The sequence below is a fragment of the Plutella xylostella genome, chromosome 30 (genome assembly GCF_932276165.1).
Source record: "Plutella xylostella chromosome 30, ilPluXylo3.1, whole genome shotgun sequence".
NCBI lineage: Eukaryota > Metazoa > Arthropoda > Insecta > Lepidoptera > Plutellidae > Plutella > Plutella xylostella.
This window is the reverse complement of record NC_064010.1, coordinates 3,781,365-3,804,763: the sequence shown is the minus strand read 5'-3', so window position 1 is coordinate 3,804,763 and position 23,399 is coordinate 3,781,365. Positions and strand designations below refer to the sequence as shown.

The window sequence follows — 23,399 nt, the reverse complement described above, 5'->3', positions numbered from 1 at the left end:
AGGGGACGAGGTACCCAAGACGACAGCGGGTAGCGGGAGAGGTCGCGGGGAAGGACAACGCGTGCACTGCACGTCATTATTATGGCAGTCTCGGCCGAGCAGTCGAGGCGGCCACATGTGTTGTAAAATCTGTCATAATCTGAGTTCAACGCACATGAGACCACTGATCCTGAGACCATTAGTCTTAGGATGAGTGTTGAGGCCAGAACTGCCACAATCCTTGGAATGTTTACCTTTTAAATTTTAATAATCATATTATTATTATCTATGATTCGTCAATAAAATAACGTCAAAAACCACAAATCCTACATTTTCGCAAATAGATTAAATCGCATTATAAAACTATGTCGGAGTTCAAGAAGATTTTGAGTTTACCTTGCTTTATATTAAGGTTTACTAAATTCATTCGATTAATCGAAACGTCAAATTGTCACTTGAAATGTTGGCAGTTGGGTGGAATCTGTGGACGGTGCATATTAAAAAATAAAAAGGTAAGGTGGGTAGTCGGTTGAGCAGGGATGGACTGTTAATCTGATTTAAATTATTGAACGAGTCGGTTGTGAACCTTCCGCAGGGATCACCACGTTTCGCTATCAAAGTTAATCCAACTGTATCAAGTGCATCCTCGTGTATTTTGTAAGATCGGTAATTCCGAATAAATCGAGTGTGTACTACCTATATGTGCCTTTATTTCTGGGGTGTGATGATAAATGGCGATACCAACCTGGCTGATCGAATCATGGACCAACTACTGCTAGCTCGTGCCCACTCCCCGACAACTATTTCGGGGGTTTTCTGTAGAACCGTGTGCCGAATCTTGGTTTGGCCGAGGTTTGGTAGAATGCAAAATCTGCTTAATCCCGAGTAACTGATAGTTTAATCGTGAGTAAAAAGTTACTCTAGCTTGGTCGAATCCACCCTAAATAATGAAACTAGTTTTTAGAACCTTTTTATTGATCAACATAATTTACTCTTACATTACGTCACAAATAGTGACACGTCATCGCGAGATTTATCCGGGCACACTTTTCTTCGTGTGTACTCGTCTTCTAAAATGTCGTGCTACCTCGCCCCCGCCACTTCTTTCACCCCGCAAGGAGGGTCGCGCACGAAGTTGTCGAGCTATAACGACTTTTCGCAACGTCACTCGCCCTCGCCGCTCGTTCGCCGCCAAATAATACATTTAGAGTTAGCTATGTTACAAACTACTCGGCTTATCTCAAACTCAGGGATTGTGATATCTAATAATGAGTTTACTAAAATAACATCTTACATTTACTTTTCTCATATTACCTACCTTTGACAGTGCAGCGTATCCCAATTTGTAAAAAGAATACGATTTTACAAATGTTGTAAAACCAAAGGATATTGGGCAAAAATGTATGGGATCCACCTACCAATAACGACCAGACGTATGTCGATGTCGTTAGAAAGTCTTTTAAGACCCCTAGGTAGTTATATCTAATAAGTAATTCCGACTTCTTCTTACTTCTCTTCTGGTACCAACTTCTAGCTTCTGCTACCGACACTGAACAAGTCTATAGTGGCCTTGCTGACAGTATTGCTGAATGTGGCCTTGGCCCTCGTGTATCGTGGATATTTCGTTTGTTAGTTTTACGATATATTTAAGTGGTGACCCCCACATGATGCCACCCTATATCTATCTAATTAGTAACTCCGAATTCTTCTCCTTCTTACTTCTCCTTCTGCTACCAACTTCTAGCTCCTGCTCCCAACACTAAACAGGTCTATAGTGGCCTTGCTGACAGTGTTGCTGAAGGTGGGCACTCTGCCCTCGTGTATGGTAGATATTTCCCCTGAGCTCGGCAGGCCGTTGCGGACGGCTGGGACTTTCTTACCGGCGGGCAGAAAGTCGTGGCTTGGGGAGTCTGGAAGAAGATTTATATTTATAAGTCAGATATAGTTCTAGTTAGGTTTTGTTTACGAAATTACGAGAGTATGAAAATAGCCCGTTTTCGTCAGTAGTATGCTGTGGGGACCATTACATCATATTATTCACAGTGGGGGATATCAAACGCAACCATAGCATAACGTAGCATAGCACATCTTTGGCGGAAATAGGTATTAGATTACAAAGTAAGTTCCAGGCCTTATCACTTAAAGCGATCTCTACCAGGCAACCTTTGGGTGAATGAAAGACTTTTGGAATAAAATTTTTCCTTTTTTTTCTCTTTTTTCATTTTTCCTCTTTTTACATTACATTATGATTACTTATAAATACCTAGATCATCATCCTCAACAGTCCTCTTCTTCATCATGGCGACGACGCTGGGCCCGCGCGCCAGCGACCACTGTGGTGGCTCCCCCGCCGGCAGGGGGTCCAGCACGGCGCGCCGCGAGCGGAGCAGGGGCAGGTTGCGCGATGAGTCTGTGAGGGAATGATCTTTTGTTAGTGGTTTATTTATAGTTTTGGGATCTACCTGGACCTACAGAGTGTTTAATCGTTTTTAATTGCCAATTTTACAAATGTGTTTATGCTGTTTTATACAACATATCGAATGATATCGACCACTTAGTTAGTTATTATTCTGTAATCTGTAATTAATATCGGTAAAAGTTTTATTTTAAATCGTTTACAAGGAGTTGCAAAAGTGCTAAAGGGTGGCGAAAACAGTGACTTATCTTGATTCTTTTACGATTTACTTGTGTTTAATGCGCACAGATAATGAAAATGAAAATGTTGGACAGACTCAGACTCTTGTAATACCAAATTCAAAAAAACTCATGGTAACTAGGTAAATAGGTACTTACCTACCTACATGTTAGGGTCGGGAATCTAAACCGCATAAAAAACCGCGGGCTAAAATTAAATTATCGTTAAAATAGCTTACCTCTAAAACTGCCAGTAGGACTAGCGACCTCTGGCGGACTGGGCACTCCATTCACTAAACTAAGCGAAGTCTCAGGCGAAAGCTTCCCAACAAACTCAGAATTTATCTTATCCATCTGCCCTTCAATAGTAAACACATCTTTCGTTTCATCTTCTGTCTCTGTCTTACTCAAAGTCGGTTTTATATCCTCTGAAGTATTGGTATCTGTGCTGTCTTGCTGTTCTAAGCGGTTTTTCGGGGATAGAGATTCGATTCTCTTAGGTATATTGTTGAGGGTAGGCGGCGGTAGGATGGTTGCGATGGGTAGGCGGTGCTCGTCGAGGGTTAGAGGGGTAGGCGCCATGTATTGGCTGTACATGTTTCCTATAAGTTCTTCGGTCCTTCTGAAAGTAAATTATAAAACTTTTTTAGAAGTGGCCTTTTAAAATTGCCTAAACAAGTAGGTATTTTGGTAGCAAAAGGGAAGAGAGAATAATTAAGTTTTGAAAAAGTAAACCAGGCTGTATTAGGAATTAGGTCCGAAAGTGGCGCCATCTTGTTTGCATTAAGGAAACCTCCACATCAACCAATATCCTCACACTGCTGAACATGCCTGCCTGTCACTACCAGCTAGGTACGGTCAGCTGCATAAGTTGTTATACACTTCTGTACCTTGTCAAACTGACGAACCGTCAATGCTTCAATGAATGGATAGGCGGTTTGTTAGATTGACAAGGTTCGAAAGTGTACAGCTACTTATGCAGCTGACTGTACGTACGTCTATGGGCGACGAGCTAAAGCGTCCCACGCTACAAACCTCCCCAACTGGTTGCAACTGACCTAGTCAATGGAATGATGACAGTTTGCGGCGCGCCCGCGCCCGGCTGGTAGGGGTTGTGCCCGAAGTTGTCCAGAGCACCACTGCCGGCCACCTATGGAAATAAAAAAAACATACAATACAAACATATAGTACAGTGCGACAAACTTATCTGTTCCGGTGAGAGCGAACTAAATTTATATCTATAATCTCATTATTTACTAATGAATTATAGATTGATACAGATTAGATGGGTTTATTGAAACCACCAGAGCTAATTACCACTACTGGCAAACTTTAAATCTTATAGAATGAAGAAATATTACACATTTACGTGAGGCTGTCACCGGAACAGATAAGTTTGTGGCACTGTAAAATACTTAGGTAAGTACATACAATTTATGGCAATGATTCCCAGATAAAATAATTCTGTGTTTAGTTTTTAAAGCAAAGTAAGTAATTTTAGAATTTCCCTGCATTCTCGATAAAGAACTTAGTAAGTATCTAGAGTTATTGACAATGAAACTTTATGTTTTATTTTTTATGTTTTATGTTTTACAGGTTTACCCATTTATTATAAACTAGCTGTTCCCGCGCGCTTCACTTCGCCTTAAAAAGTTTTCCCGTGGGAATTCCGGGATAAAAAGTAGCCTATGTTCTTGTTACCGTATGTATACCAAATTTCATTCAAATCCGTTCAGTAGTTTTGGCGTGAAGGAGTAACAGACAGACAGACACAGTTACTTTCGCATTTATAATATTAGTTAGGATAGTTAGGATAATATAATTTATTATTTAATCTAGTGTTACCTCCATGACTCCAATCTGCGTGGTCCGCACGTGGTATGGAAAGTTTTTGTTGGCGAAGACAGGTAGCGTCAGCAGCTGAAGAGGAAATAAAAAAATATACTTATAGATCTGATCGCATCTTTGACAAGTAGTCGTTAGCTGAATGATTCCTCATTTTGAGGCAGAGGCCAAGGGTAGAATATTGTGGAGGCCTATGATGATGCCTCAGGTGCAAGTATGTCCAGCAGTGGACGCTGGATGCTGCAGCGGATGATGAAACTTAAGCTTTCGAACTCTTTCAGAACATTTTCACTAAATATTTAAAATATTTGTAATAGTTACCAGAAACATGATGTGTCCACAGAAAGTAATGAACAGCAACACAGCCGTGACCACGCTCTCACGGACCCACTTGTCTGAAATAAACACAGATGCATTAATAAGGTAACGTGGGACGCCCTCCACATCGCTGGAACGAGGAGTTTATGTAGCTGGTGTGGTGGGATGCGGTAGGCCGAGGATAGAGTGTTTTGCCGCTCTTTCAGAGAGGTAGGTCTCTCCAGGTCCAGCAGTGTACAATAGGGAATATGCATTTGATTCAAATAAAGGTCAAATATTATTTTTAATAAACTTTGTTATTTAAAAATTTATGCCTCCATCAAAATTTTTGATTATAATTCATTTTTCAGCAAGTAATTAATTGTTGAAAAGTAGAAAAAAACTGCGGTAAGTTCAAATATTAGAAACGTCACGAATTTTCTTAGGGCGGAAGTGACGTAAAACGCTAGTATATATGTCAATCTCAGAATAATCTATGCCCATAGAACTGAGCGTAGGCGCGACTAGCGAGAACCATTATTCTAAGCCATGAAACAAGAGTGTGACTTCACACTTAGCGCTATCATGACGGGTGTTTACAGTGGTCGTGTCGGTTGCTAATTTTTAACTTTATTTAAAATACCTTAAGTAACTTATTTTGGGGTTGAATTTTTTTTACTATATTAAAGCGATGTAAAACTGTGGAATAAGACTATAAAAAAATATATGCATATTCCCATTACAGGCTAAAGTATATAAAGTGATGATGGCGTAGGTCGTTCGTAGCGCGTCGCGTCAGTGCGACGTCGCTCATTGCTTAGGGTGGCTCCTTTCGTGCGACCTATTTATTGACTGTATGGAAAGGCCGAGGACAGAGAGTTGTGGCGGTCGTTGAGAGAGGTCTATTTCTAGCATAGTTGATTATTGGCTGGCGATGATGATTATGATGGTGAAACGTACCAATATAAGAGTTGGCGGTGAGTATGAAGAGCGGCCCCGCGTGGAACCAAAGGGTTCCGCAGATGAAGAAAGGGCAATAGAACATGTTCTGAAACATAACGTGTTTGATTAGGTACCAACTTGAACTTTATACCTAAATCTGGGGTTTTCAGTAAGTACTTCTATATTTTGTGCAATTAAGTGTTAATTAACTTGTAAATAAATAAAAAGCCATTTCATCATTCTTTATCGATTTGGCCTATTCTTACGTCTTCTGGAGTGGGGTATCTTATTCTACATACCTAACACGGCTCGCAATACACTCACATGTCGCGTTCGCTCTAGATGCCGCGCGATGTGAGCAAGCGCAAAGCACAACTTTTGCCACGTCATGTCGTATGCGCCTTGTGCTAGGTATAACTACTGATGTCTACTACTTAAACCTTTCTCTTACGGTGAAGGAAAACATCGTGAGGAAACCTGCACATCTAGATTCTAGATGTGTACATCCTAAGTGCTTTGTATTCATTCAAAAACGGCGATACGGCTCGTGACTTATCTCGTGAGTACAAATGACTACCCCTTCGGGGATTAAAGTCTTGAGCATATATGTATGTGCACGTCCACAAAACATACCTTCTGCGGAAACTTCTTGACAGTGAAGAAGGTGGCGTACGCGAACACAAACCACGCACAAATTCGTAGCGCTATTAATGCGTAGCCGGGGGGACTCTCGTAGAGGTAGAGAACCTCGCCCGGGTCGAATGCCTTGAATAGAGAATAGAATAACATATTATTCAACGTAAAATTTTACTATTATTAATTGTTTATTGATATATATTATATATAGTCGCAGAGGAGAAGAAATGGCGAAAGAATTGCTGAAAATACTTACACTAGATTTTGTAACTGTAGCAGCAGTCAGCAGAAGTGATTAACCACTACAGGGTGTTGCATAAAGGGTACCTAAAGTGCGTAAGCCGAAAGGCGGATGCGAATTTTCAAAAGTTATTGAACTAGGTAATTTAATGTTTTAGGATGAGCCCTGAGTCACCCACTTTTTTCTTACTACACCACACTGCATAAGTAACGCTTATGATAACAGGTGATTTGAAGTACACTCATTTGTCTTTATCCATGGTCAAACTGTTCGCACTGGGGGGTTGATACTTATCTCTTTTGTTGACTGTAGGTACCTTAGGTAGGCTATAGATACAGATACAGGTGCCATTCACAATTTTAATAAAAGCAAGGAAAGGTGCCATTATAAAAGTACAGTCCAGTTTAAAGTGACCGAAATAGATATTTACCCCTCTTACCTTAGCTTGATAGAACAGCAGAGCCAGGTACATACAGCAGTAAATACACATGAATATGGTCAACCTCACGCTAAACGACAGCTTCAGTCGTGCTCTAGTTATGGAATAGCCCTTCGCCATTAGTACTAGCACTAGGAGAAAGGACATCTCTGAGATACCGCATAGGAATTGCCCTGAAAAAAAACAAAAAGGTTGTTATTAACTATTGGCTCGCTACCTCCATTATTGAGGGTAACCATAATAATTAAAAAGTCTTTATGGGTCAAAATCAGAGAGGTGAGCATTTTAGGTTTTCAAATATCTGAGAAATTAAGTTTTATTTTGAAGAAAACTAACAAGTGGAGTCTGTTGTGCCATTTGTCATGAGCATAGCCTGTGATGAGGCACGCACAAAATTGTATATTTTAGAAATTATACCTGTTAATAAGAATAATGACAGGGTCAAGAGTCATTTCGGGAACACTTTTAATTATTTTTTAAATAATAATATAACGAACACGTTTAAGAATCCCCTTCAAGAAGTTGTAATTAACCTTTTTTTGTATTTTTTTTTGTATTTTCCTAAATCAGAAAATATTATTATTTTGATTTTTTTCATAATGAAAACACTTATTTTTCAAATTACTCTCCATAAATTTCCAATTTGTGCAAATTTCGTTCCATAATTTCAATTTATTGTATACATTTTTGCACTACGTTATATATTAATAATATAAATACAAAGGTTTCAAGGTAATTTAATGCTGTATATGCAAGATTTAATTATAGCATTACATAATAGTGACTTATTTGCCGTTTTTGTGATGTTCCCGAAAATGATGGGGGTGTTCCCAAAATGACAACGAAGTTCCCTAAATGACGTTGACCTTCCCTAAATGAACGCAAAGCTAGATTTTTGGTACATTTGGTGTATGAAAATAATATAATCATCATCATCATCATCTCAGCCATAGGACGTGCATGGCTGAACATAGGCCTCCCCTAATGATTTCCACCTTGTCCGATCGGAGGCGGCCCGCATCCAGTGCTTCTCCGCGGACTTGACTATATCGACCGTTCATATCCTGGGGGGGCCGCCCAACGCTGCGCTTGCCGGTACGTGGTCTCCACTCGAGAACTCTTCTGCTCCACCGACCATCAGTTCTTCGAGCAATGTGTCCGGCCCACTGCCATTTCAGCTTACTGACTCGATAAGCTATGTCGGTTACCTTGGTTCTTTTACGGATCTCTTCATTTCTGATTCGATCACGTAGAGACACGCCGAGCATAGCCCTTTCCATAGCTCGCTGAGTGACTCCGAGCCTATTCAAGAGGCCTAAAGTTAGAGACCACGTCTCGGCACCGTAGGTCATCACTGGCAACACGCACTGTTCGAAGACTTTCGTCTTGAGGCACTGGGGAATTTCGGACGTGAAGACTCTTCGTAACTTCCCAAACGCTGCCCAGCCAAGTTGGATTCGCCGAGTGACCTCTTTCCCGAAGTTGGATCTTCCTAGTTGGACTGTTTGTCCAAGGTAGACGTAATTTTCCACCACTTCAAGAATCGAGTTCCCTATAGATATTGAGGTGGGCGCTACCTGAGAATTGGCCATGACTTTTAACTTGTCCATATCCATCTTGAGGCCTACCTGTTGGGAAACCCGATTGAGGTCAGCATTTTGCTTAGGTCTTCCACCGATTCTGCCATATCCACGATATGGTCGGCAAACCGAAGGTGAGAGATGTATTCGCCGTTGATTGCCGAGTTCTTCCAAGTCTAGGAGCTTGAAGACATCTTCCATCGCATTAGTGAAGAGCTTCGGAGATACTTATAACATCTCCTTGTCTCACACCTCTCTGCAATGGAATTGCTTCCGTAGTCTGGTCCTGTACTCAAACTGACATGGTGGCGTTTCTATACAATCACTTTAACACTTCGATATACCCGTAGTCAATGTGACACCGTTGTAAGGCCTTGTTGTCTCGATCGAATCAAAGGCCTTCTGATAGTCCACAAACGCTAAGGTTTTATTCTATTCTCTGTGGGGGTGCAAGTACCTGCACCTGGCTTTCTCGAGTGGAACCTTTGCGCATATCCCCAAGGTCTAAACTGCTTTCCTAAGCTTGGACCATTTCCCACCACGCTGGTCCACTGCGGCTGGTTCACATATCTAGATGTGCTAAATCTAGATATGCAGGTTTCCTCACGATGTCTTCCTTCAACGTAAGAGCGATGGTATACATTGTACTTAAGTTAAAATAACTCATTGGTACATGTCAGTGCCGAGATTTGAACCCGCATCTCTTGCGTGAGAAGCGGGCGCTTACCCGACTGAGCTACCAACACTAAGGTTTATTCGGACGCCTTTTTTGACTTCCTTTTCTCTTCATTTTCATCGTTCTTCATCTTACTCGTACTAAATGGATACCTAAAACCAAAATTTTGCATGTTTATGGTTTTATAAGCATTAAAGCATAATTTTGCCCAAAAAAATGGCATTTCAGGAACGTAGGCGTCATTTCGGGAACATCTGTCATATACCAGAACGTTCCCGAAATGACCGTTCCCGAAATGATTATTCGTTAAATATTTTCATGTCTCGCTTGACGCCGCCATGTTAAATATTGGTTTTAGAGATTATGAACAAGTGAGCAACAATATTTATAATAATTTTGCTAAAAGTACGCAATTTTTCGAAAAACTACTTACTAAAGAGCGTTCCCGTAGTGACAGGGAATTAAAGTACGCTTCACACATTTGAAATTAAAAGGTACTTACCAACAAAATCTAATAATTTTTTTTCGAAAACATAACACACGCCTTTTGCATTGAATTGTGAACTTAACACTGCTGCTCGCTAACGCCACCTGGCGTGTGTTGTTTTATTTACATTGACCGATATCCACCACGTTCACGGAATGATTTGATAAACGACGGACAGCATTGGAATAGCCAAAATATGAAGAAGTTTTACTTGTAATAATGTAATTTATACGTATATTCTTAATTTAATTATACTAAAAGCTAATATTAAAATATGACAGTTTTAAGTGGTAGTTTAAAAAAAAAATACTTGTTTGAACTTTGAAACATGGTATAAGGACGCATTCCCGGAATGACGATTTAGACCTTTTTTGTTTAAAATCAAATAAAACTTACCATAGCGAAATAAATATGCTGAGTGTGCTGTAATTATATGCACAGAACCTTTATTTTGAAATAAGTATTTTAGTAATATCATGTAATAAAATGAGGAAAAACTTTATCGGAAGCATAATGCTCACCTCTCTGATTTTGACCCTTATTGACACCATACTTAGGGCGTCTTGCACAACAAAGTTAAATAAAATTAAATCTATGACCTCTTGCTCTGACATTATACTGTCAGAGCAAGAGACAAACTATTTAATTTTATTTAACTTGGTTGTGCAAGACGCCCTTAAAAACAAAAATGTAAGCTGAGAAACTTGAAAACATAAAATTAAACATCTAAAACACATTTTTGAGAACTTAAAAATTTGTACTTAACTTAAAAATAAAAATAGTATTTAAAAAATCAAAAAACTTAAGAATTTCAGTAAAGATTCGTGTAATTAACAAATAGTAGTAATACAAATAATAATATTGATGGCTATTTCATTTAGAAAGATGTTTTACAGACGACTTAATAAGATTCCCCATGCTAAACATACTATATGCTGCACACTACACACGTACAACGTACCCATGTAGTTGTTAGCGCCTCGTTGGTACCCATTGACAGCTGCGCTGACATACTGCAGCGCCTGCAGCGTCAGCCCGCAGTGCTGCGCCGCGGCGGAGAACAGGAACAGCTTGTACGTGGAGTGCAGCCGCTGACGCGACAAGAGTTCATAGCTACACATGATGAGCCACACCATCACGACACACTAGTGTCCCACGCTACATACTATATGCGGAGCATATGAGTGCGAGGGTGTCCCACGCTACATACTATATGCGGAGCATATGAGGAAGAGGGTGTCCCACGCTACATACTATATGCGGAGCATATGAGGAAGAGGGTGTCCCACGCTACATACTATATGCGGAGCTTATGAGGAAGAGGGTGTCCCACGCTACATACTATATGCGGAGCATATGAGGAAGAGGGTGTCCCACGCTACATACTATATGCGGAGCATATGAGGAAGAGGATGTCCCACGCTACATACTATATGCGGAGCATATGAGTGCGAGGGTGTCCCACGCTACATACTATATGCGGAGCATATGAGTGCGAAGGTGTCCCACGCTACATACTATATGCGGAGCATATGAGTGCGAGGGTGTCCCACGCTACATACTATATGCTGCACACTACACACGTACAACGTACCCATGTAGTTGTTAGCGCCTCGTTGGTACCCATTGACAGCTGCGCTGACATACTGCAGCGCCTGCAGCGTCAGCCCGCAGTGCTGCGCCGCGGCGGAGAACAGGAACAGCTTGTACGTGGAGTGCAGCCGCTGACGCGACAAGAGTTCATAGCTACACATGATGAGCCACACCATCACGACACACTAGTGTCCCACGCTACATACTATATGCGGAGCATATGAGGAAGAGGGTGTCCCACGCTACATACTATATGCTACACATATGAGTGCGAGGGTGTCCCACGCTACATACTATATGCTGCACACTACACACGTACAACGTACCCATGTAGTTGTTAGCGCCTCGTTGGTACCCATTGACAGCTGCGCTGACATACTGCAGCGCCTGCAGCGTCAGCCCGCAGTGCTGCGCCGCGGCGGAGAACAGGAACAGCTTGTACGTGGAGTGCAGCCGCTGACGCGACAAGAGTTCATAGCTACACATGATGAGCCACACCATCACGACACACTAGTGTCCCACGCTACATACTATATGCGGAGCATATGAGGAAGAGGGTGTCCCACGCTACATACTATATGCGGAGCATATGAGTGCGAGGGTGTCCCACGCTACATACTATATGCTGCACACTACACACGTACAACGTACCCATGTAGTTGTTAGCGCCTCGTTGGTACCCATTGACAGCTGCGCTGACATACTGCAGCGCCTGCAGCGTCAGCCCGCAGTGCTGCGCCGCGGCGGAGAACAGGAACAGCTTGTACGTGGAGTGCAGCCGCTGACGCGACAAGAGTTCATAGCTACACATGATGAGCCACACCATCACGACACACTAGTGTCCCACGCTACATACTATATGCGGAGCATATGAGGAAGAGGGTGTCCCACGCTACATACTATATGCGGAGCATATGAGTGCGAGGGTGTCCCACGCTACATACTATATGCTGCACACTACACACGTACAACGTACCCATGTAGTTGTTAGCGCCTCGTTGGTACCCATTGACAGCTGCGCTGACATACTGCAGCGCCTGCAGCGTCAGCCCGCAGTGCTGCGCCGCGGCGGAGAACAGGAACAGCTTGTACGTGGAGTGCAGCCGCTGACGCGACAAGAGTTCATAGCTACACATGATGAGCCACACCATCACGACACACTAGTGTCCCACGCTACATACTATATGCGGAGCATATGAGGAAGAGGGTGTCCCACGCTACATACTATATGCGGAGCATATGAGTGCGAGGGTGTCCCACGCTACATACTATATGCGGAGCATATGAGGAAGAGAGTGTCCCACGCTACATACTATATGCTGCACACTACACACGTACAACGTACACATGTAGTTGTTAGCGCCTCGTTGGTACCCATTGACAGCTGCGCTGACATACTGCAGCGCCTGCAGCGTCAGCCCGCAGTGCTGCGCCGCGGCGGAGAACAGGAACAGCTTGTACGTGGAGTGCAGCCGCTGACGCGACAAGAGTTCATAGCTACACATGATGAGCCACACCATCACGACACACTAGTGTCCCACGCTACATACTATATGCGGAGCATATGAGGAAGAGGGTGTCCCACGCTACATACTATATGCGGAGCATATGAGGAAGAGGGTGTCCCACGCTACATACTATATGCGGAGCATATGAGGAAGAGGGTGTCCCACGCTACATACTATATGCGGAGCATATGAGGAAGAGGGTGTCCCACGCTACATACTATATGCGGAGCATATGAGGAAGAGGGTGTCCCACGCTACATACTATATGCGGAGCATATGAGGAAGAGGGTGTCCCACGCTACATACTATATGCGGAGCATATGAGTGCGAGGGTGTCCCACGCTACATACTATATGCTGCACACTACACACGTACAACGTACCCATGTAGTTGTTAGCGCCTCGTTGGTACCCATTGACAGCTGCGCTGACATACTGCAGCGCCTGCAGCGTCAGCCCGCAGTGCTGCGCCGCGGCGGAGAACAGGAACAGCTTGTACGTGGAGTGCAGCCGCTGACGCGACAAGAGTTCATAGCTACACATGATGAGCCACACCATCACGACACACTAGTGTCCCACGCTACATACTATATGCGGAGCATATGAGGAAGAGGGTGTCCCACGCTACATACTATATGCTACACATATGAGTGCGAGGGTGTCCCACGCTACATACTATATGCTGCACACTACACACGTACAACGTACCCATGTAGTTGTTAGCGCCTCGTTGGTACCCATTGACAGCTGCGCTGACATACTGCAGCGCCTGCAGCGTCAGCCCGCAGTGCTGCGCCGCGGCGGAGAACAGGAACAGCTTGTACGTGGAGTGCAGCCGCTGACGCGACAAGAGTTCATAGCTACACATGATGAGCCACACCATCACGACACACTAGTGTCCCACGCTACATACTATATGCGGAGCATATGAGGAAGAGGGTGTCCCACGCTACATACTATATGCTACACATATGAGTGCGAGGGTGTCCCACGCTACATACTATATGCTGCACACTACACACGTACAACGTACCCATGTAGTTGTTAGCGCCTCGTTGGTACCCATTGACAGCTGCGCTGACATACTGCAGCGCCTGCAGCGTCAGCCCGCAGTGCTGCGCCGCGGCGGAGAACAGGAACAGCTTGTACGTGGAGTGCAGCCGCTGACGCGACAAGAGTTCATAGCTACACATGATGAGCCACACCATCACGACACACTAGTGTCCCACGCTACATACTATATGCGGAGCATATGAGGAAGAGGGTGTCCCACGCTACATACTATATGCGGAGCATATGAGTGCGAGGGTGTCCCACGCTACATACTATATGCTGCACACTACACACGTACAACGTACCCATGTAGTTGTTAGCGCCTCGTTGGTACCCATTGACAGCTGCGCTGACATACTGCAGCGCCTGCAGCGTCAGCCCGCAGTGCTGCGCCGCGGCGGAGAACAGGAACAGCTTGTACGTGGAGTGCAGCCGCTGACGCGACAAGAGTTCATAGCTACACATGATGAGCCACACCATCACGACACACTAGTGTCCCACGCTACATACTATATGCGGAGCATATGAGGAAGAGGGTGTCCCACGCTACATACTATATGCGGAGCATATGAGTGCGAGGGTGTCCCACGCTACATACTATATGCGGAGCATATGAGGAAGAGAGTGTCCCACGCTACATACTATATGCTGCACACTACACACGTACAACGTACACATGTAGTTGTTAGCGCCTCGTTGGTACCCATTGACAGCTGCGCTGACATACTGCAGCGCCTGCAGCGTCAGCCCGCAGTGCTGCGCCGCGGCGGAGAACAGGAACAGCTTGTACGTGGAGTGCAGCCGCTGACGCGACAAGAGTTCATAGCTACACATGATGAGCCACACCATCACGACACACTAGTGTCCCACGCTACATACTATATGCGGAGCATATGAGTGCGAGGGTGTCCCACGCTACATACTATATGCGGAGCATATGAGGAAGAGGGTGTCCCACGCTACATACTATATGCGGAGCATATGAGGAAGAGGGTGTCCCACGCTACATACTATATGCGGAGCATATGAGGAAGAGGGTGTCCCACGCTACATACTATATGCTGCACACTACACACGTACAACGTACCCATGTAGTTGTTAGCGCCTCGTTGGTACCCATTGACAGCTGCGCTGACATACTGCAGCGCCTGCAGCGTCAGCCCGCAGTGCTGCGCCGCGGCGGAGAACAGGAACAGCTTGTACGTGGAGTGCAGCCGCTGACGCGACAAGAGTTCATAGCTACACATGATGAGCCACACCATCACGACACACTAGTGTCCCACGCTACATACTATATGCGGAGCATATGAGTGCGAGGGTGTCCCACGCTACATACTATATGCGGAGCATATGAGTGCGAGGGTGTCCCACGCTACATACTATATGCTGCACACTACACACGTACAACGTACCCATGTAGTTGTTAGCGCCTCGTTGGTACCCATTGACAGCTGCGCTGACATACTGCAGCGCCTGCAGCGTCAGCCCGCAGTGCTGCGCCGCGGCGGAGAACAGGAACAGCTTGTACGTGGAGTGCAGCCGCTGACGCGACAAGAGTTCATAGCTACACATGATGAGCCACACCATCACGACACACTAGTGTCCCACGCTACATACTATATGCGGAGCATATGAGGAAGAGGGTGTCCCACGCTACATACTATATGCTACACATATGAGTGCGAGGGTGTCCCACGCTACATACTATATGCTGCACACTACACACGTACAACGTACCCATGTAGTTGTTAGCGCCTCGTTGGTACCCATTGACAGCTGCGCTGACATACTGCAGCGCCTGCAGCGTCAGCCCGCAGTGCTGCGCCGCGGCGGAGAACAGGAACAGCTTGTACGTGGAGTGCAGCCGCTGACGCGACAAGAGTTCATAGCTACACATGATGAGCCACACCATCACGACACACTAGTGTCCCACGCTACATACTATATGCGGAGCATATGAGTGCGAGGGTGTCCCACGCTACATACTATATGCGGAGCATATGAGGAAGAGGGTGTCCCACGCTACATACTATATGCTACACATATGAGTGCGAGGGTGTCCCACGCTACATACTATATGCTGCACACTACACACGTACAACGTACCCATGTAGTTGTTAGCGCCTCGTTGGTACCCATTGACAGCTGCGCTGACATACTGCAGCGCCTGCAGCGTCAGCCCGCAGTGCTGCGCCGCGGCGGAGAACAGGAACAGCTTGTACGTGGAGTGCAGCCGCTGACGCGACAAGAGTTCATAGCTACACATGATGAGCCACACCATCACGACACACTAGTGTCCCACGCTACATACTATATGCGGAGCATATGAGGAAGAGGGTGTCCCACGCTACATACTATATGCTGCACACTACACACGTACAACGTACCCATGTAGTTGTTAGCGCCTCGTTGGTACCCATTGACAGCTGCGCTGACATACTGCAGCGCCTGCAGCGTCAGCCCGCAGTGCTGCGCCGCGGCGGAGAACAGGAACAGCTTGTACGTGGAGTGCAGCCGCTGACGCGACAAGAGTTCATAGCTACACATGATGAGCCACACCATCACGACACACTAGTGTCCCACGCTACATACTATATGCGGAGCATATGAGGAAGAGGGTGTCCCACGCTACATACTATATGCTGCACACTACACACGTACAACGTACCCATGTAGTTGTTAGCGCCTCGTTGGTACCCATTGACAGCTGCGCTGACATACTGCAGCGCCTGCAGCGTCAGCCCGCAGTGCTGCGCCGCGGCGGAGAACAGGAACAGCTTGTACGTGGAGTGCAGCCGCTGACGCGACAAGAGTTCATAGCTACACATGATGAGCCACACCATCACGACACACTAGTGTCCCACGCTACATACTATATGCGGAGCATATGAGGAAGAGGGTGTCCCACGCTACATACTATATGCTGCACACTACACACGTACAACGTACCCATGTAGTTGTTAGCGCCTCGTTGGTACCCATTGACAGCTGCGCTGACATACTGCAGCGCCTGCAGCGTCAGCCCGCAGTGCTGCGCCGCGGCGGAGAACAGGAACAGCTTGTACGTGGAGTGCAGCCGCTGACGCGACAAGAGTTCATAGCTACACATGATGAGCCACACCATCACGACACACTAGTGTCCCACGCTACATACTATATGCGGAGCATATGAGGAAGAGGGTGTCCCACGCTACATACTATATGCTGCACACTACACACGTACAACGTACCCATGTAGTTGTTAGCGCCTCGTTGGTACCCATTGACAGCTGCGCTGACATACTGCAGCGCCTGCAGCGTCAGCCCGCAGTGCTGCGCCGCGGCGGAGAACAGGAACAGCTTGTAAGTAGAGTGTAGGAGATGACGCGACAAGAGTTCATAGCTACACATGATGAGCCACACCATCACGACACACTAGTGTCCCACGCTACATACTATATGCGGAGCATATGAGGAAGAGGGTGTCCCACGCTACATACTATATGCTGCACACTACACACGTACAACGTACCCATGTAGTTGTTAGCGCCTCGTTGGTACCCATTGACAGCTGCGCTGACATACTGCAGCGCCTGCAGCGTCAGCCCGCAGTGCTGCGCCGCGGCGGAGAACAGGAACAGCTTGTAAGTAGAGTGTAGGAGATGACGTGACTTGAGCTCGACGCTACACATTATGACGGCCACCATTACTATGACGTAGGCTAAGGTGTAGGCGAGAAGGACGGGCAGGACGTCTGTGGAGGAAAGTAATAGGTTTGTATACAAGGAAGTTATATGTAAGCAGCTGTCGCTTCACGGGCTCGTTATCAACGTTCTCTATAAATACAGCAGTATAAATAAGTATAATAAATGCCCTGTCTTCAGTATTTTACTCGGTATTACTTCAGGAGGTAAGTGTGAGAAAATAATGGATCGTTTTGCAGTGGACTAATGTCACTAATAAGTTGGCACTAATCTCTCTCTAAATATACAAGAAAAACAATAAACCAAAGCTCTGGTTACCAGCAGTATGTCAATTTATATGATCTCTTACATATTTGATATCTAAATTAAGATAAAGCCTAACAAAAATCATTTATTTACTTACAAAACTCATCCGCAGAGAAATGGTAATGCCAGAAATCTCCTTCCGGTCCGTTTGTCATTAGGAATTTGTACCTCACGTCCAAGCCCTGAAAACATAAGAAAAAGAATAAAAAAACATCCGTTTCTTAACTTGTAAAATTTCCACCATCAACAGCTATTCATGCAATAGTTATCTTTCAAAGAACGGTACAACACTATCGTGTGTCTTCGTCACTCCACCACTAGGACCGCGCCACCACTGATGTCTTACGGGAGAATAAGGACCTAACTAACTTACAGGTATCATACCTATATGGCGATCATATATGGCGTGAACTGTATCATCTAAACTTACCTTAGGGCTGTCACAATTACTGATAGCTATGAACCACCACCGCTCTCTAGCGCTGCGAAACCTCCTAGAGTTGTGACACGATACTATTAATTTCTCTCGAGTGTTGCCAGTATTGCCAGAGTTGCTATACGCAGCGTTCGTCTCGCCGTGGATTCGACGGCGCTTTAAGCGCTCGTAGAGTTCGGACGTCGAGCGCTTGATCTTGTGCTGGAAAGTGGAGGGAAAGAAGGTAAAAAATTAAATTATTTCAAGTAATTGAGACAATAAATATTTAAAATATAAACAATTAGAGAACATTCTTAAAAAAATATATGCACGATCAAAAATTTCCCAGTAACTATGGCTTTACAGTAAAACTTAGGACGTCGAAAGAGTAATTAATGTAATAAGTGTAAAACAAAAAATACATACCCCAGACGAATCCTTGTTAGAAAACATTAATTCAACATCTTTCAAGTTCTCAAATTGACTACCATTCCCTCCTACACTTTCCCACAGCTCATCCTCTATAGTCGTCGTCTCGAATTCATCTGTTGGTACAACTTCATACCATGTGGTAGAATTTGTATCGACAATAGTAGATTTTGGTTTGACCGTGGTAGTTTTGAGAAACTGCTCGTAGTATGAAGGTTCTGGCGAAGGGATCGGTGTTTCGCCGGTGTTGTTTTCGTCTGACGGTGGTATTGGGACTTTTGGAAGAGGTTGAATAGTTGTTGTGCTGAAATGAAGAAAATTTAAGTAGTTTAGATTTGAGCATCAATTTATAATCAGCAAAATCTACTGTAATTACATAGGTAGGTAATACAACATATTAGATTAAATTAGTAGGTAAATCCAAATTAAATGTGTGTGTAACCCATGTAAAATTGACATAAGAAATTAAATATTAGGTCCTTACATATGAAATTGGCGTTTTCATATGTAAGGACCTAATATCGTCGTACTGGCCACTGTGATCTCAAATATTACCTTTATGGTTAGGAATTCCAAATTCAAATTCATACAGCTATTTACTCATGCATTTGTGTTTCAAACCCCCTAATTTATTTGTTTTTTCTTCTTTTGTTTTTTTCTTTGTGTCACTCTGTTTACAAAATGGAAAACTTGAAATATCGCGTTATTTAAGAGTATGAGTTCCATCGTGGCACCAGTGCTGCAGAAACGGCTCGAAGGATTAATGATGTGTATGGTGACGGTGTCGCAAAAGAAAACACAGTGCGTTTTTGGTTCCAACGTTTTCGTTCTGGAAATTTCGACCTGCAGAACAAGCCTCGTGGACGGCCGGAGACCAAAGTTGATAATGAAGAATTGAAGGCTATTGTGGAAGCGGATCCATCGCAAACCACGTCCGAGTTAGCTGCAGACTCCGGTGTTAGTGATAAAACTATTCTAATCCACTTGAAGCAAATTGGGAAGGTGAAAAAGCTTGAAAGGTGGGTACCTCATGAATTGAGTGAAGCAAACCGACAAACGCGCGTCGACTGCTGCGTTACGTTACTCAACCGGCACAATAATGGAGGAATTTTAAATCGAATCATTACCTATGATGAAAAGTGGATCCTCTACGATAATCGGAAGCGCTCATCGCAATGGCTGAACCCTGGCGAACCAGCCAAATCCTGCCCTAAGCGAAAATTTACTAAAAAAAAGTTGCTTGTAAGTGTTTGGTGGACTAGTGCCGGTGTCGTTCACTACAGCTTTCTTAAATCTGGCCAGACGATTACGGCAGATATCTATTGTCAGCAACTGCAAACCATGATGGAAAAGCTAGCTGCTAAACAACCGAGGCTGGTCAATCGCTCTAGGCCACTGCTGCTTCAGGACAACGCTAGACCACACACTGCACAACAGACGGCTACCAAATTAGAGGAGCTTCAATTAGAATGTCTTGGACATCCACCGTACTCTCCGGACCTTGCTCCAACAGATTACCATTTTTTTCGCAATTTGGATAACTACTTGCAAGGAAAAAAATTCAACTCCGATGGGGCAGTCCAAACCACCTTCAAAGATTTTATTGATTCCCGCCCGAATGGTTTTTTTAGTAAGGGGATCAATGAACTACCTATGAGATGGAAAAAGTGCATACATAGCAATGGTACATACTTTGATTAATTTTATATATTTCATTTAAAAAAAAACGACTTTATGTTCCTCCTATAGAAAACGCCAATTTCATATGTAAGGACCTAATATTTTACTATTAGCCCCTGTTTCACAATGTCTGGTTAGTCGCTACCTGTCGGATAAAATACATGCTGTCACTGTCTAAAAAATAATAACAGAGAGTGACAGCATGTATTTTATCCGTCAGGTAGCCACTAACCAGACATTGTGAAACAGACCCTTAATCTTGTTACAAATTTAATTAAAAATTTAGTGTCAATAAAGTATTTTTTTTACCTTTTAGAAGCCGGCAGTTCCTTGTTCTCCTTCGTGATGACGCATCCAGAGAACTCCGTGTCCGGATACCAGTGCGACAGCTTGATCACCTGGTTCTGACCGGCTTTGTTCAACACAGCTTCACGCTCTTTGCAAGTCTGGGGAAACGAGTGTAATATGTGACATGATAAAAATGAAAAAGTTTTGTAGCATTTCATGAAATAACTTTGTTACATTATTAGGTCAACGATTACTATATTTATTCTTGTAATTTATGACACTTATGTGGTATGTCTTCCTTTTCATTAATTTAGGAATACCATATTATGGCCTGGTGGAATGGAATAAAAAATTAATTATCTACCACCTATTACCTAGTTAATAAGTTTAGATAAGCCTTAAGTCAATAAAATACCGCTAGGTGTGCTTTTAAGGGCGTGGCTGGATATACCTACTTTTAAAGTAAAGTCAAGAACCATCCTGGCCACAACCATAGACACATCAAATTCATAACATCACTGTTTACATCCATCGCTATTACAAACAAATCTCTCCATTACCTTGCTACTATGATACACAGCCGGCCATTGGCTGTCATCGTCGTAGTACAACAGCAAGTTGGGGGTTCCCATGTCCTTGTCGAACTCTATCTGGTATTCGAACTGGCCCTCCAGCGAGAGGAAGCAGAAGCGCGATAGAAACGCCCACCGCTGTAACAGAGAGATGGGGATATTTAGTGTGGGTGGTTAGAACAGGCATATTATACAAAGTGACGATCGAATGGTGTAGTGCGTCAGGGTAGTCATAGACTAATATTGTTGAGGGTAGTAGTGGTTAGTGACCCTGACTGCTAGATAACTTACTGATACCCAGGGCAGATATAAAGATAAAGAATATTTGGTTGTAGCATTGTTTCTGCTATATGTAAGGTACTTTGTTCGTCATGCTAATTAATTTTTGGCTTGTATTTAAACCTCCACCAGAAATTATATGATACTGCCGCCAATAAATTCGAAATCTCCGCCAAAACGGATAAATCATCACCAAATCATGCTTCCCAAAATATTTTTGAAATGAACCAAATTATTTTTTACTGCATACTGTAAAACTATATTGACACCATTAAAATTTATTTCAAACCAAATAAAGTATATCATCGCTATATAGATGTAACCAATATATTCTTTTATCAGTATCATTTTAATAATCCTTTCGAACGTAAAAAATATTACGTAGTAAATATTAAAAATTAAGTTTATACCAAATAATAAATAGCTTATCCCAAAACAAAGACACTTTTTAAATTGCTTTATGAATTAATTAAATCATTAGTATGTGCCTAGTAAAATCTATCCGTTACGCCATCTCGACTCCCATTCGTGTGGCCGAGGGTTTGAATTTTGCCATGTACAAAAATTCTATAGAAATAAGGAATTGAAATACAATTTATTATAGTTAAGTGCTTGGTGCTTGGGGTTTCTCTGATGGATCGTATCAGAAATGAGGTTATCTGTCAGAGGACTAAGGTTATTGACATAGCTGTCAAAATATGAAAGCTGAAATGGCAGTGGGCTGGTCATATCTGCCGAAGAACCGATAACTGTTGGGGTAGACAAGTTCTCGAGTAGAGACCTCGAACAGGCAAACGCAGCGTGGGACGCCCTCCTGCCCGCTGGACTGACGACCTTAGGCGGGTTGTGGTTGGATGAGGAAGGCCGAGGACCGAGTGTTGTGGCGCTCCTTGGGAGAGGCCTATGTCCAGCAGTGGATGATTATTGGCTGATGATCATGATGATGATAGGTAAATGTGTAAATGGTAAATATGAGTATGCGGGGGCGGGGGAATGGCGCCGCTCAAATTTGACCTTGTCCAGAAGGGGTGAATTTGCCGCGATGTATTGAGGTCGATGTACTAGACATCAATACATTGCGTCCACAAGCATCGCGCAAATTCAAAATTCATGCCGCACACTCTTAAAGCCGTAAATGCCTACATATTAAAATTAACAGGTAAATCGATTACCTGTATACTATGTTTTATATAGTTTTTGGGTAGGATAATTTGGTGATATAAAAAAAAATTAAACACTTAGTTTTGGTGTCAATGTTTATATTTTAGTATAGCATAATTTGGTGATGATTTATCCGTTTTGGCGACGAAAAAGATTTTCTATTGTAAACTTGCAATTATTTGGAGGCGTGTTTATTTATTTTGGAACGTAAACGTTTTTTTTTGGGGTTTCGATTTTGGAGTTGATTTAATTTATTTGGTTTTAATTATTTTTTTTGGTGCAATGTATTAGCGTACAATTATTTTTTTTGGTGATGATTTAAATTGTACCCTTAATTTTTTTAATACATAATGTCTAGAATTTTATTCAAAAAACGCTAAAAACGGCAGCTTCTGGCAAAAAAAGTAAGTATCTTATTTATTTACTAGTTGCAAAGTTAGCGTAGCCAGACTTTACTTACCTCTTTAGTATCAATATGTCCTTCCACCCACTTGGCATTGCCGGTCCCTAGCAACGATACGATCACGACCAGGACCAAACAGCGTCCCGGTAACGTATAGGGAACCATATTGATCCAACTAGCAACTTTGTAGATGCTATGATGTTATACTGCTTTTCACTGCAAATGGAACATTTATAAATGCGGATGTTACATTCATGGGTACCTAGGTACATAA

General features: G+C 43.6%; 1 protein-coding gene across 1 annotated transcript; it reads right to left on the bottom strand.

The window, feature by feature from the left end:
• Positions 1-1,259: 1,259 nt before the first annotated feature.
• On the bottom strand, positions 1,260-23,324 carry LOC105395869 (transmembrane protein 145). Its single transcript, XM_048632066.1, has 16 exons — positions 23,183-23,324; positions 21,271-21,420; positions 20,732-20,868; positions 18,740-19,046; positions 18,329-18,535; positions 17,996-18,080; positions 17,421-17,642; positions 7,014-7,186; positions 6,331-6,462; positions 5,716-5,803; positions 4,780-4,853; positions 4,459-4,533; positions 3,672-3,763; positions 2,853-3,235; positions 2,243-2,389; positions 1,260-1,889 (listed from the first exon to the last, which is right to left on the bottom strand). Exons 1-16 carry the CDS (start codon positions 23,288-23,290, stop codon positions 1,720-1,722), a joined length of 2,550 nt encoding a protein of 849 aa, XP_048488023.1. The 5' UTR covers positions 23,291-23,324; the 3' UTR covers positions 1,260-1,719.
• Between the last annotated feature and the right edge of the window lie 75 nt (positions 23,325-23,399).